Genomic DNA, 15,684 nt, shown 5'->3' on the forward strand with positions numbered 1-15,684 from the left:
ATCATTTTGGGGGGGGGGGGCTTGGGGTCATTTGGGGTCATTTGGGGGGGGGTTGGGGACATTGGGGGACATTTGGGGGGGGGTTGGAGTCATTTGGGGTCATTTTGGGGGGGACATTTGGGTTCATTTGTGGTGTTTTGGGGGGGGGGAGGGGGCAGGGTTAAAGATGGGGGGGGAAGGGGGGGGGGGGGGTTGGGTCCCCCAACGTCACGTGGTTCCTTCCGGAGGGTGGGGCCCCCCCGGCATCACTTCCCCATTAAGGCCACTTCCGCTCCCCCCCCCCTTTTTTCGTTGTCTCCTCCCCCCCCCCCCCCCAAATTCTCGGTGTCCCCCCATGGCGCTGTCGCTGTTCCCGTCCCCGGGGGGGGCGCTGGGGGTGACGTTGATGGCGTTGATGGCAGCGTTGAGGGGAGCGGGGAGTCAGCAGGGTAAGGGGGGGGTCTGGGGGGGGGGGGACTGGGAGGAGTTGGGGGGGGGAGAATTGGGGGAAATGGGGGGGAAATGGGGGCTGGGGGGGCATTGGGGGGAGTTGGGGGGGAATTGGGGGCACTGGGGGGGACTGGGAGGAGTGGGGGGGGAATTGGAGACACTGGGGGGGCAATGGGGGGGGACTGGGGGGAAAATGGGGGCTGGGGGGGCATTGGGGGGGCAATGGGGGGAGTTGGGGGGGGAATTCGGGGAAATGGGGGGGGAACTGGGGGGGACTGGGAGGAGTGGGGGGGATTGGGGACATTGGGGGGGAAATGGGGGGGGAATGGGGGCTGGGGGGGCAATGGGGGGGCAATGGGGGGAGTTGGGGGGGAACTGGGGGGGGGGCTGGGGGGGCAATGGGGGAAGTGGGGGGGGGAATTGGGGGCAATGGGGGGGAAATGGGGGGGGAATGGGGGGGAAATGGGGGCTGGGGGGGGGCTGGGGGGGCAATAGGGGGGAATTGGGGGGGGAATTAGGGGAAATGGGGGGGGACTGGGGGGGACTGGGAGGAGTGTGGGGGGGAATTGGGGACATTGGGGGGGCAATGGGGGGGAACTGGGAGGAATTGGGGGGGGAATTGGGGGCACTGGGGGGGCACTGGGGGGAGTGGGGGGGGAACTGGGGGATTGGGGGGGGACTGGGGGGGACTGGGAGGAGTGTGGGGGGGAATTGGGGACATTGGGGGGGCAATGGGGGGGAACTGGGAGGAATTGGGGGGGGAATTGGGGGCACTGGGGGGGCACTGGGGGGAGTGGGGGGGGAACTGGGGGATTGGGGGGGGACTGGGAGGGACTGGGAGGAGTTGGGGGGGGAATTGGGGACATTGGGGGGGAAATGGGGGGGGATTGGGGGTGAAATGGGGGCTGGGGGGGAAATGGGGGGTAATTGGGGAGGGAACTGGGAGGACTGGGGAGCACTGGGAGGAACTGGGGGGGGAACTGGGGACGGAGGGGGGGCACTGGGGGGGCAATGGGGGGAGTTGCGGGGGAATTGGGGGGACTGGGGGGGACTGGGAGGAGTGGGGGGGGAATTGGGGACATTGGGGGGGAAATGGGGGCTGGGGGGTAATGGGGGGGGACTGGTGGGGGAAACTGGGAGGAATTGGGGGCACTGGGGGGGCAATGGGGGGACTGGGGGGGGAACTGGGGGATTGGGGGGGGACTGGGAGGGACTGGGAGGAGTTGGGGGGGGAATTGGGGACATTGGGGGGGAAATGGGGGGGAATGGGGTGGAAATGGGGGCTGGGGGGGCAATAGGGGGGAATTGGGGGGGGCAATGGGGGGAGTTGGAGGTGGAATTGGGGGAAATGGGGGGGAAATGGGGGGGGAATGGGGGGAAAATGGGGGCTGGGGGTGGTGGGGGGGAATTGGGTGGGGAATTGGGGGCAGTGGGGGGGCAGTGGGGGGGGAATGGGGGAAAATGGGGCTGGGGGGGGCAATGATGGGGGTTGGGGGGGACTGGGAGGAGTGGGGGGGAATTGGGGACAATGGGGGGGAAATGGGGGGAGTGGGGGGGGAATTGGGGGCATTGGGGGGGGACTGGGGGGGAATGGGGGCGAAATGGGGGCTGGGGGGGGCTGGGGGGCAATGGGGGGGGGAAATGGGGTCAATGGGGGTCAATGGGGTCGATGTGGGGTCAGTGGGGCACAATGGAGTCAGTGGGACACAATGGGGTCAATGTGGGGCAATGGGGTCAATGGGGCACAATGGGGTCAATGGGGCACAATGGGGTCAATGTGGGGCTGTGGGGTCAGTGGGAATCAATGGGGTCAATGTGGGGCACAATGGGGTCCATGGGAATCCATGGGGCACAATGGGGCACAATGGGGTCACTGTGGGGCTGTGGGGTCAATGACAATCAATGGGGTCAGTGGGGCACAATGGGGTCAATGTGGGGCTGTGGGGTCAATGGGGTCAATGGGGTCAATGGGAAACTATGGGGCACAATGGGGCACAATGGGGTCAATGCGGGGCAATGGGGTCAGTGGGGCACAATGGGGTCAATGTGGGGCTGTGGGGTCAATGTGGGGCTGTGGGGTCAGTGGGAATCAATGGGGTCAGTGGGAATCTATGGGGTCAATGTGGGGCACAATGGGGTCAATGGGAATCTATGGGGCACAATGGGGCACAATGGGGTCAATGTGGGGCTGTGGGGTCAATGGGGCACAATGGGGTCCATGGGAATCTATGGGGTCAATGTGGGGCACAATGGGGTCAATGGGAAACTATGGGGTCAATGGGGCACAATGGGGTCATGTGGGGCTGTGGGGTCAATGGGGTCAATGGGGTCAATGGGAAACTATGGGGTCAATGGGGCACAATGGGGTCATGTGGGGCTGTGGGGTCAATGGGGCACAATGGGGTCAATGGGAAACTATGGGGCACAATGGGGTCACTGTGGGGCTGTGGGGTCAATGGGGCACAATGGGGCCAATGGGAATCTATGGGGTGAACGATGTGGGGCTGTGGGGTCAATGGGAAACTATGGGGCACAATGGGGCACAATGGGGTCATGTGGGGCTGTGGGGTCAATGGGGCACAATGGGGTCATGTGGGGCTGTGGGACCCCCCACCTGACCCCCTTGGCCCCGCCCCCAGGCGTGTGGTGCTTCGTCCGATTGGAGGAGGAGGGCGGGGAGGGCGGGGCCTGCGAGGAGCCGCTGGGTGACGAGCGCGTCCCATTGGCCGACTGCTGCCTTAACCCCGCCTACGGATACAAGCTCCGCCCACACGGACACTGCTACACCTGCCGGTGGGACCCAGAGAGACCCATAGATCCCATAGAGACCCACAGACCCCATAGAGACCCCACAGACCCCATAGAGACCCCATAGATCCCATAGAACCCCACAGATCCCATACAGACCCCATAGATCCCATAGAGACCGCATAGATCCCATAGAGACCCACAGATCCCATAGAAACCCACAGATCCCATAGAGACCCATAGATCCCATAGAGACCCCACAGATCCCACAGAGACCCACAGATCCCATAGAAACCCATAGATCCCATAGAGACCCATAGATCCCATAGAGCCCCCACAGACCCCATAGAGACCCACAGATCCCATAGAGACCCCACAGATCCCACAGAGACCCCACAGACCTCATAGAGACCCCATAGAACCCCATAAACACCCCATAGAACACCACAGAACCCCATCGACCCCACAGAGCCCCATAGACCCCATAGAACCCCATAGAACTCCATAAACCCCATAGACCCCATAGAGACCCCATAGAACACCATAGAACCCCATAGAGATCCCACAGAACCCCATAGAGCCCCACAGACCCCATAGAGACCCCATAGAATCCCACAGATGCCATAGAGACCCGTAGACCCCATAGAGACCCCACAGAACCCCATAGACACCCCATAGAACACCATGGAACCCCATCGACCCCATAGAGCCCCATAGACCCCATAGACCCCATAGAGACCCCATAGAATCCATAGAGCTTCATAGAACCCCGTAGAGTCCCACAGATCCCATAGAGACCCCACAGATCCCATAGAGACCCCATAGAACCCCATAGACCCCATAGAGACCCATAGAACACCATAGAACCCCATAGAGATCCCATAGAACCCTATGGAGCCCCACAGACCCCATAGAGACCCCATAGACCCCACAGACCCCATAGAGACCCCATAGAACCCCACAGATCCCATAGAGACCCCACAGATCCCATAGAGACCCCATAGAAGCCCATAAAACCCATAGAATCCCACAGACCCCTTAGAGACCCCACAGACCCTATAGAACCCCACAGACCCCATAGACACCCCATAGAGAACCCATAGAGACCCCATAGAACCCCATAAACCCTATAGACCCCATAGAGCCCCATAGAACCCCATAGAATCCCATAGAACCCCATAGAATCCCACGGACCCCATAGAATCCCATAGAACCCCATAGACCCAACACCGCCTTCCTGCAAGCCCCGCCCATTCCTCGCAAAGCCCCGCCCCCTTCTCTCTAAGCCACGCCCACTGACACAAGCCACGCCCCCTCCCATTCTCCTCTCCCTTGCTATGACCTTGGGTAACCCCCACGTGACGACCCCTTAAGCCCCGCCCCCTTCCACGAAGCCACGCCCCATTCCGTCAAGCCACGCCTCCTTCTCACAAGCCACGCCCCCTCCCTCCTGTTACCCTTCCCCTTCCTGTGACCTCAGGTAACCCCTAGATGTGATGACATCATGTGACCCCACGAGCCCCGCCCCCTTCTCGCAAGCCACGCCCCCTTCTCGCAAGCCACGCCCCCTTTCTCGCAAGCCACGCTCCCTTCTCGCAAGCCACGCCCCCTCCCATTTCCCTTCGCCCAGCTGTGACCCCGGGTGACCCCCCCAGGGGTCATCCCCCTGCTGACCCCTGGTTGACCTTTGACCTCTGACCCCTCAGGGCGGGTCAATGGGGTCCGTGGGCGCCATGGAGCCGCTGCTCGGTGACCTGCGGGGAGGGGACGGAGCTGAGGGGGCGGAGCCAAAGAGCCGATGGGGGCGGAGCCAAGAGGGAGTGGGAGCTGAGGGCGTGTCACATGACCTGCTGCCCCGGTACGGGGTCACGTGGGGTGGGGTCACGTGGGGAGGGGTCACGTGGCTTATGGGGTTTCTATGGGATCTATGGGGTTCTATGGGGTTTCTATGGGATCTATGGGGTCTATGGGGTTCTATGGGGTCTGTGAGTCTCTATGGGGTTCTATGGGGTTTCTATGGGGTTTCTATGGGATCTATGGGGTTCTATGGGGTTCTATGGGGTTCTGTGAGTCTCTATGGGGTTCTATGGGGTTTATGGGGTTTCTATGAGGATCTATGGGGTTTTATGGGATCTATGGGGTTCTGTGAGTCTCTATGGGGTTTCTATGGGGTTTTATGGGATCTATGGGGTTGTGAGTCTCTATGGGGTTCTATGGGGTTTATGGGGTTTCTATGAGGATCTATGGGGTTTCTATGGGGTTTTATGGGATCTATGGGGTCTGTGAGTTTCTATGGGGTCTCTATGGGGTTTATGGGGTTTCTATGGGATCTATGGGGTCTATGGGGTTCTATGGGGTTTTTGAGGGGTCTGTGAGTCTCTATGGGGTCTCTATGGGGTTTATTGGGGTTTCTATGGGATCTATGGGGTCTGTGAGTCCCTATGGGGTTCTATGGGGTTGTGGGGTTCTATTGGGTCTCTATGGGGTTCTATGGGGTTCTTTGGTGTTCTATGGGGTTTCTATGGGGTTCTAATGGGTTCTATGGGTTTCTATAGGGTCTATGGGGTCTATGGGGTTTCTATGGGGTTTCTATGGGGTCTATGAGATTCTATGGGGTTTCTATGGGATCTATGGGGTTCTATAGGGTCTATGGGGTTTTTGAGGGGTCTGTGGGTCTCTATGGAGTCTCTATGGGGTTTATGGGGTTTCTATGAGGTTCTATGGGGTTTCTATAGGATCTATGGGGTTCTATGGGGTTTCTATGGGATCTATGGGGTCTATGAGGTTCTATGGGGTTTCTATGGGATCTATGGGGTTTCTATGGGATCTATGGGGTTCTATGGGGTTTCTATGGGGTTCGATGGGATTCTATGGGGTTTCTATGGGATCTATGGGGCTCTTTGGTGTTCTATGGGGTTTCTATGGGATCTATAGGGTCTATGGGGTTCTATGGGGTTTCTATGGGGTCTGTGAGTTTGTATGGGGTCTCTATGGGGTTTCCATGGTGTTGTGGGATCTCCATGGGGTTCTATGGGGTTTTATGGGGTCTGTGGGGTTCTATGGGATCTAGGGGGTTTCTATGGGATCTATGGGGTTCTATGAGATCTATTGGGTTCTCTGGAGTCTATGGGCATTCTATGGGTCTCTATGTTTTTCTATGGGGTCTATGGGGTTTCTATAGGGACTACGGGGTTCTATGGGTCTCTATGAGGTTCTATGGGGTTTGTTGCGTCTCTATGGGGTCACGGTCCTATAGGGCCTCGTCCTTGATGTTCTCCCCCCCCCACAGAATCGGGTTCCTGGTCCTCCTGGGGTCCGTGGGGCAGCTGCTCGGTGACGTGTGGGGCCGGGACCCAAACCCGAAAACGGGAGTGCAACAATCCCCCCCCTCGGTGTGGGGGGGGCTGCGATGGGGGGCCGGGGAAGGAAGAGCGTAGCTGCAATGGGGGCAGCCCCATATGTCCTGGTATGGGGCGGGGGGGGGTGGGGGGAGGAGTGAGGAGGGGGTGGGGAGAGGGTTGGGGAAGGGGCTGAGGGGGTAGAAGGGGGTGGGGAGGGGGGCTGTGGGGGGGAGGGAAGGGAGAGAATCTGGGGGGGGGGGAGGGGAGAGGGAGGAGAAGTGGGGAGATGGTGGGGAAGGGGGTGGGTGGGGGTGGGGAGAAGATATGAGGGGGAGGGAGGGAGGGGAGAGGGTCAAGGGAGGAAGGGAGGGGAGAGAATCTGTGGGGGGGAGGGAGGACAGAGGGGTGGGGGGAGGAGGGGGAGGGAGAGGGTTGGGGAAGGGTCTGTGGGGAGGAGGGAGGGGAGAGGGTTTGTGGGGGGAGGGAGGGGAGTGGGGTGGGGGAAAGGTAGGGGAAAAGGGGGAGGGGAAGGGAGGGGAGAGAATGTGGGGGGAGGAGGGAGGGGAGAGGGTCTGTGGGGGAGGGGCTGTTTGGGGTGTGGGGAGAGGGTCTCTGTGGGGGGGAGAGGGGAGAGGGAGGAGAAGTGGGGAGATGGTGGGGAAGGGGGTGGGTGGGGGTGGGGAGAAGATATGAGGGGGAGGGAAGGAGGGGAGAGGGTCAAGGGAGGAAGGGAGGGGAGAGAATCTGTGGGGGGGAGGGAGGGCAGAGGGGTGGGGGGAGGAGGGAGGAGGGGGAGGGAGAGGGTTGAGGAAGGTTTTGGGGGGGAGGGAGGGGAGAGAATCTGTGGGGGAGGAGGGAAGGGAGAGGGTTTGTGTGGAGAAAGAGGGGGGGGAGAAGGTTAAGGGTGGGAGGAGGGAGGGGAGAGGGAGGGAGGACGTTGGGGAGAGGGTCTGTGGAGGGGGAGGGAGCAGTGTGGAGAGGGTTGGGGTGGGAGGAAGGCAGGGAGAGGGAGGGAGGAGGTTGGGGAGAGGGTTGGGGTGGGAGAAGGAGGGGTGGGGAGACGTTCTGCAATGGGAGGAGGGTGGGGAGAGAGTGGGAGGATGTTGGGGGGAGGGTCTGTGGTGGGGGAGGGGCAGAGGGGAGAGGGTCAGAAGGAGGAGGGCATTGGGGAGAGAGTCTGTGGTGGGAGGAGAGAGGGTGGGGAGAGAGGTTGCAATGGAAGGAGGGTGGGGGGGAGGGTCTCTGGTTGGGTGAGGGGTCGTGGGGAGAGGGTTGGGGTGGGAGGAAGGTGGGGAGAGGGAGGGAGGATGTCGGGGAGAGGGTCGGGGTGGGAGAAGGAGGGGTGGGGAGGGGGTCAGGAGGAAGAGGACATTGGGGAGAGGGTCGGGGGAGGGGGGGGAGAGGGTTGATAGTGGGGGGGAGCAACGGGGAGAGGGTCTGCAGTGGGAGGAAGGAGGGGAGAGGGTGGGAGGAAGTTGGGGGGAGGGTCTGCAGGGGGGAGGAGAGGATGGGGAGAGGGTCAGAAGGAGGAGGGCATTGGGGAGAGGGGCTGTGTGGGAGGAGAGAGGATGGGGAGAGGGTCTGCAATGGGAGGAGGGTGGGGGGGAGGGTCTCTGGTTGGGGGGGGAGTCGTGGGGAGAGGGTTGGAGTGGGAGGAAGGAGGGGAGAAGGAGGGGGTCAGAAGGAGGAGGACATTGGGGAGAGGGTCTGCAATGGGAAGAGGGTGGGGAGGGGGGGAGGACATTGGGGGAGGGTCTTTGGTTGGGGGAGGAGCCATGGGGAGAGGGTTGGGGTGGGGGAAGGAGGGGTGGGGAGGGGGTCCGGAGGAGGAGGGCATTGGGGAGAGGGTCGGGGGAGGGTGGGGAGAGGGTCTGCAATGGGAGGAGGGTGGGAGGAATTTGGGGGGGAGGGTCTGCAGGGAGGGAGGAGAGGATGGGGAGAGGGTCAGAAGGAGGAGGGCATAGGGGAGAGGGGCTGTGTGGGAGGAGAGAGGATGGGGAGAGGGTCTGCAATGGGAGGAGGGTGGGGGGGAGGGTCTCTGGTTGGGGGGGGAGTCGTGGGGAGAGGGTTGGGGTGGGAGGAAGGAGGGGAGAGGGAGGGAGGATATTGGGGGAGGGTCTTTGGTTGGGGGAGGAGCCATGGGGAGAGGGAGGGAGGAGGTTGGGGAGAGGGTCGGGGTGGGGGAAGGAGGGGTGGGGAGGGGGTCAGGAGGAGGAGGGCATTGGGGAGAGGGTAGGGGGAGGGTGGGAGGAGGGGGTTTCAAATGGGGGAGGAACAACGGGGAGAGGGTCTGCAATGGGAGGAGGGTGGGGGGAGGGTGGGAGGAAGTTGGGGGGAGGGTCTGCAATGGGAGGAGGGTGGGAGGAAGTTGGGGGGGAGGGTCTGCAGGGGGGAGGAGAGGAAGGGGAGAGGGTCAGGATGGGAGGGGAAAAAGGAGGAAGTGAGGAGGGGGCGTGGCCTGATTCTGACCCCGCCCACTTTTTTTCCCTGGCAGTGGGCGGAGCCTGGGGTTCGTGGAGCCAATGGGGGCCGTGCGGAGCCACGTGTCGGGGGGCGGGGTCAAGTTCAAGCCGCAGCCGGAACCGGAAGTGCGATAGCCCCCCCCCTTCGGTGGATCCACCCGGGAAACCGTGTGTGGGGGCGGGCACGGAAAGGGGGGAGTGCCCAGGGCTGCCGCCATGTCCCGGTGAGAGCCAATGGGAAGCGAGGGGCGGGGCTAAAAAGGGGGAGGGGCTTATGTGGGTGTGGTCGAAAGGGAGGAGGGGCTTAAAATGGGGGAGGAGTCGAATGATGGCGGAACCATGGGAGGGGGGAATCAAAGTGACCGGAAGGAGTTTCCGGGAGGGAAAGTATTTGAGGACGGAACGAAAGCGGAAGCTGTGGGCAGAACAACCGGAAGTGGGCATTGCGTGGATGGGATAGAAGCGGATGGGGGTCTTATGTGGAGTGGGGGGGGGATGTGGAACCGGAAGTGGGGGGCATATGGGAGAAGCCTAACCGAAAGGGATTCCATAATAAGGGGTACAGCCGGAAGTGGGGCCCATGTGGGCGTGGCCTCAACCGGAAGTGGGCTTCAAATGGGGGGAATACATCAAAATGAAAGTGGATCCAAATGGGGGGGACCGGAACCGGAAGTGATAGCCGTACGGGTATAAAGCCCCCCCCAAACGGAAATAGACGCCAACTGAGGGGGGGAAACAACCGGAAGTGGGACCATGTGACCGGAGTCCCCAACCGGAAGTGGACTCCACGTGGTGTCACACGAAACTGAAAGTGGAGTCAGACAGTGTGGGACACCGGAAGTGAACTTCAGGGAGGGTTGGAGAGCCGGAAGCGGTCGAACTGAGGGGCGTGACGTGGGGGGGGGGGGGGGGGGGAACCGGAAGTGGAATCTTTATTAGGGGAAGGGGAGTGGTGTGGAGGAGGAGCAACCGGAAGTGGACTTCATGGGGGGGGGGGGGGGGAGTGGGAGCACTTAAGCTCCCATAACCCAACCGGAAGTGAACTCCATCGGGAATTTTCCAACCGGAAGCTGTCCAAAAGCAGTTGGGGGGGGGGGGGGTTGTTGTCGGGGCGGGTTGGGGACCGGGGGTAAAGAGGTAAACCGGAAGTAGAGCCTTTGGAGGTGAGAAAAACCGGAAGTAGGCTCCACGTGGGGGGGGAGGGACACACCCCAACCGGAAGTAAACCCCACGCGGAGGTGGGGGGGGGGACCGGGGGGGCAGGGCGATTTGAGGGCGTGGGCGGCAGGGCAACCGGAAGTGAACTCTGGACGTGGAGAACTTCCACCGGAAGTGGGCTTGAGAAGGCGGGGAAATCGGACCGGAAGTGGGTGTTTTTTTTGCGGATTTTTTAATTTTTAAAAATTTTTTAAAATTTCCCTTCCCCCCCCCCCGCCCCCATTTCCTTCCCTCCCCCCCCCCCCCCCCCGAATCCGTGCAGTCGACGGCGCTTGGGGGCCGTGGGCGGAAGTTTCCCAGTGTTCCGTGAGCTGCGGGCTCGGCGCCGTGAAGCAGCGGCGGTCCTGCGATGCTCCGCCCCCCCAACATGGCGGCCGCGGTTGTCATGGCAACGCCACGCGGACGGCGGTGTGCGGGCCCAAGGGAGCGTGTCCAGGTCGGGGCATCTGATTGGTGGAGGCGGGAGGGAAGGAGGCGGGGGTTAGAGATGTCTGGGCTCTGATTGGTGGGGATTCAGAAGGGGGCGGGGCTTGAAGGGGATCGCGGTTCTGATTGGCTTTGGAGGTATGGGGCGGGGATTAGCAGATGCGGGGGGGGAGGGTTAGAGGGGGTATGGCTCTGATTGGTGGATATTCACGGGGGGGCGGGGCTTAAAGGGGCCGCGGCGCTGATTGGGTTTGGAGTCACGGGGCGGAGCTTAGCGGAGGCGGGTGGGGGCGGGGCTCTGATTGGTGGGGATTCAGGAGGAGGCGGGGCTTAAAGGGAGCGCGGCGCTGATTGGTTTTGGAGGTATGGGGCGGGGCTTAGTGGAGGCGGGGGGGGTGTTAGAGATGTCTGGGCTCTGATTGGTGGGGATTCAGGAGGAGGCGGGGCTTAAAGGTGGCGGGGATTTTGATTGGTGGGGCTGGGATGGGGCGGGGCATAGAGGAGGCAGGGCTTGGATTGGCTGTGGGTCGATGGGGCGGGGCTTAAAGAGGGAGGGGCTATGATTGGTGGACGGGGGGGTGGGGGCGGGGATTAAAGAGGGCGCGGCTTGGATTGGTTGTAGGGGGGCCGGGGCTTAGAGGGGGCGGGGCTCTGATTGGTGGGGATGAGAGGGCGGGTTAATGGGGGTCTGGTCTCTGATTGGTGGAGCCGTGGGAGGGGGCGGGGCTTAGATAAGAGAGATTTGCTTGGATGGGCTGTGGTAAGGGGCGGGGCTGGATGGGGTCATGTGACCTCCAGCCCCATAAGTGTGGGTCTGGAAGGGGTCACGTGATCCCCAGCCCCATAAGTGTGGGTCAGATTGGGATCACGTGACTCCCAGCCCCACAAATGTGCATCTGGAAGGGGTCACGTGACCTCCAGCCCCATAAGTGTGGGTCAGATGGGGTTGTGGGACCCCCAAGAGTGGTTCTATACGGGGTCACGTGACCCCCAGCCCCATAAGTGTGGGTCAGATTGGGGTCACGTGACCCCCAGCCCCACAAATGTGGGTCTGGAAGGGGTCACCTGACCCCCAGCCCCATAAGTGTGGGTCTGGATGAGGTCACGTGACCCTCAGCCCAATAAGTGTGGGTCAGATTGGGGTCACGTGACCCTCAGCCCAATAAGTGTGGGTCAGATTGGGGTCACGTGACCCCCAGCCCCACAAATGTGGGTCTGGAAGGGGTCACGTGACCCCCAGCCCCATAAGTGTGGGTCCCACATCCCCCCCTCCCCCCCAGCTGTGTCCCATTGGGGTCCCTGGAGCTCCTGGACCCCCTGCGAAAGGCGGCAGTGGGGCGATTTGAGATGTAAGGAAGTTGTGGGGCAGCAGAAAAGGACCAGGGAATGTGTGGGGCGGGAAGGGGGCGGCGGCCCCTGCCCCATAAGTGTGGGGCACGGAACCATCCAGCTGCGGGCCTGCTACAACATCAACCACTGCCTGCGTGAGTGCCCCATAGCTGCCCCATAGCTGCCCCATAAGTGCCCCATAGCTGCCCTATAGACGCCCCATAGCAGCCCCATAAGTGCCCCATAGCTGCCCCATAACTTCCCCATAAGTGACCTATCGATGCCCCATAAGTTCCCCATAAGTGCCCCATAGCTGCCCCATAAGTGCCCTATTGATGCCCCATAAGTGCCCCATAAGTGCCCCATAGCTGCCCTATAGACGCCCCATAGCAGCCCCATAAGTGCCCCATAGCTGCCCCATAAGTTCCCCATAAGTGCCCTATAGACGCCCCATAGCTGCCCCATAAGTGCCCCATAGCTGCCCTATAGACGCCCCATAGCTGCCCCATAGCTGCCCTATAGACGCCCCATAGCAGCCCCATAAGTGCCCCATAGCTGCCCCATAAGTTCCCCATAAGTGCCCTATTGATGCCCCATAAGTGCCCCATAAGTGCCGCATAAGTGCCCCATAAGTGCCCCATAGCTGCCCCATAAGTGCCCCATAGCTGCCCCATAAGTTCCCCATAGCTGCCCTGTAGACGCCCCATAGCAGCCCCATAAGTGCCCCACAGCTGCCCTATAGACAGCCCCATAAGTACCCTATTGATGCCCCATAAGTGCCCCATAGCTGCCCCATAAGTTCCCCATAGCTGCCCTATAGACGCCCCATAGCAGCCCCATAAGTGCCCCATAGCTGCCCTATAGACAGCCCCATAAGTACCCTATTGATGCCCCATAAGTGCCCCATAGCTGCCCCATAAGTTCCCCATAAGTGCCCTATAGACGCCCCATAGCTGCCCCATAAGTGCCCCATAGCTGCCCTATAGACGCCCCATAGCTGCCCCATAGCTGCCCTATAGACGCCCCATAGCAGCCCCATAAGTGCCCCATAGCTGCCCCATAAGTTCCCCTTAAGTGCCCTATTGATGCCCCATAAGTGCCCCATAAGTGCCGCATAAGTGCCCCATAAGTGCCCCATAGCTGCCCCATAAGTGCCCCATAGCTGCCCCATAAGTTCCCCATAGCTGCCCTGTAGACGCCCCATAGCAGCCCCATAAGTGCCCCACAGCTGCCCTATAGACAGCCCCATAAGTACCCTATTGATGCCCCATAAGTGCCCCATAGCTGCCCCATAAGTTCCCCATAGCTGCCCTATAGACGCCCCATAGCAGCCCCATAAGTGCCCCATAGCTGCCCTATAGACAGCCCCATAAGTACCCTATTGATGCCCCATAAGTGCCCCATAGCTGCCCTATAGACGCCCCATAGCAGCCCCATAAGTACCCTATTGATGCCCCATAGCTGCCCCATAAGTGCCCCATAGCAGCCCCATAAGTGCCCTATTGATGCCCTATAGACGCCCCATAGCAGCCCAATAAGTGCCCCATAGCTGCCCCATAACTTCCCCATAAGTGCCCTATTGATGCCCCATAAGTGCCCCATAAGTGCCCCATAAGTGCCGCATAAGTGCCCCATAGCTGCCCTATAGACGCCCCATAGCAGCCCCATAACTGCCCCATAACTGCCCCATAGCTGCCCCATAACTGCCCCATAGCTGCCCCATAACTTCCCCATAAGTGCCCTATTGATGCCCCATAAGTGCCCCATAGCTGCCCCATAAGTGCCCCATAAGTGCCCCATAGCTGCCCCATAGCTGCCCTATAGACGCCCCATAGCAGCCCCATAAGTGCCCTATTGATGCCCCATAAGTGCCCCATAAGTGCCCCATAGCTGCCCCATACCATCCCATAGAACCCCATAGAACCCCATAGAACCCCATAAAATCCCATAGAAATCCCATAGATCCCCATAAAACCTCATAAAACCCCATAGAGACAGCATAAGACCCCATAAAACCCCATAGAACCCCATAAAACCCCATAGAAATCCCATAAAACCCCATAAAACCCCATAGTCACCCCATAGATCCCCATAAAACTCCATAGAAACCCCATAAAACCCCATAGACCCCATAGAGATCCCACAACCCCATAAAACCCCATAAAACCCCATAGAAACCCCATAGATCCCCATAAAACCCCATAAAACCCCATAGAAGCCCCATAGATCCCCATAGAAATCCCATAGAACCCCATAAAACCCCATAGTCACCCCATAGATCCCCATAAAACCCCATAGAAATCCCATAGAACCCCATAAAACTCCATAGAAACCCCATAAAACCCCATAGAACCCCATAGAGCCCCATAGAGATCCCACAACCCCATAAAACCCCATAAAACCCCATAAAACCCCATAAAACCCCATAGAAACCCCATAGAACCCCGTAAAACCACATAAAACCCCATAGAAACCCCATAGAACCCATAAAACCCCATAGATCCCCATAAAACCCCATAAAACCCCATAGAAGCCCCATAGATCCCCATAGAAATCCCATAGAAACCCATAAAACCCCATAGTCACCCCATAGATCCCCATAAAACCCCATAGAACCCATAAAACCCCATAAAACCCCATATGTCCCCATAAAACCCCTTAGACCCCATAGAACCCCATAGAGATCCCACAACCCCATAAAACCCCATAGAAATCCCATAGAACCCCATAAAACTCCATAGAAACCCCATAAAACCCCATAGAACCCCATAGAGCCCCATAGAGATCCCACAACCCCATAAAACCCCATAAGAACCCATAGAAACCCCATAGACCCCCATAGAACCCCATAAAACCCCATAGAGCCCCATAGAGATCCCACAACCCCATAAAACCCCCTAAAACCCCATAGAAACCCCATAGATCCCCATAGAACCCCATAAAACCCCATAGATCCCCATAAAACCCCATAAAACCCCATAGATCCCCATAAAACTCCATAGATCCCCATAAAACCCCATAAAACCCCATAGAAGCCCCATAGATCCTCATAAAACCCCATAGATCCCCATAAAACCCCATAAAACCCCATAGATCCCCATAAAACCCCATAGATCCCCATAAAACCCCATAAAACCCCATAGATCCCCATAAAACTCCATAGAAACCCCATAAAACCCCATAGACCCCATAGAGATCCCACAACCCCATAAAACCACATAAAACCCCATAGAACCCCATAGAGTCCCCATAGAACCCCATAGAGATGCCATAAAACCCCATAGACTCCATAGAACCCCATAGAGCCCCATAGAGATCCCACAACCCCATAAAACCCCCTAAAACCCCATAGAAACCCCATAGATCCCCATAAAACCCCATAAAACCCCATAGATCCCCATAGAACCCCATAGAACCCCATAGAACCCCATAAAACCCCATAGATCCCCATAAAACCCCATAAAACCCCATAAAACCCCATAAAACGCCATAGAACCCGTAAAACCACATAGATCCCCATAAAACCCCATAAAACCCCATAGAAGCCCCATAGATCCCCATAGAAATCCCATAGAACCCCATAAAACCCCATAGTCACCCCATAGATCCCCATAAAACCCCATAAAACCCCATAGAAGCCCCATAGATCCCCATAGAAACCCCATAGATCCCCATAAAACTCCATAGAAACCCCATAAAACCCCATAGACCCCATAGACCCCATAGAACCC

At 59.3% G+C, this 15,684-nt stretch overlaps 1 protein-coding gene across 1 annotated transcript in view; it reads left to right on the forward strand.

Moving 5' to 3' along the window:
- Positions 1-312: 312 nt before the first annotated feature.
- Positions 313-15,684, forward strand: part of CFP (complement factor properdin) — a 33,311-nt gene continuing 17,939 nt past the window's right edge. The window contains exons 1-7 of the mRNA XM_090126334.1: positions 313-428; positions 3,069-3,222; positions 4,884-5,035; positions 6,467-6,643; positions 9,013-9,204; positions 10,461-10,634; positions 11,905-12,108. Of these exons, the coding sequence (XP_089982460.1) occupies positions 335-428; positions 3,069-3,222; positions 4,884-5,035; positions 6,467-6,643; positions 9,013-9,204; positions 10,461-10,634; positions 11,905-12,108 (1,147 nt within the window). The 5' untranslated portion in view covers positions 313-334. The remainder of the gene's footprint in view (positions 429-3,068; positions 3,223-4,883; positions 5,036-6,466; positions 6,644-9,012; positions 9,205-10,460; positions 10,635-11,904; positions 12,109-15,684) is intronic.

Source organism: Phasianus colchicus, chromosome 29, assembly GCF_987193195.1.
Source record: "Phasianus colchicus chromosome 29, bPhaCol1.hap1.1, whole genome shotgun sequence".
NCBI lineage: Eukaryota > Metazoa > Chordata > Aves > Galliformes > Phasianidae > Phasianus > Phasianus colchicus.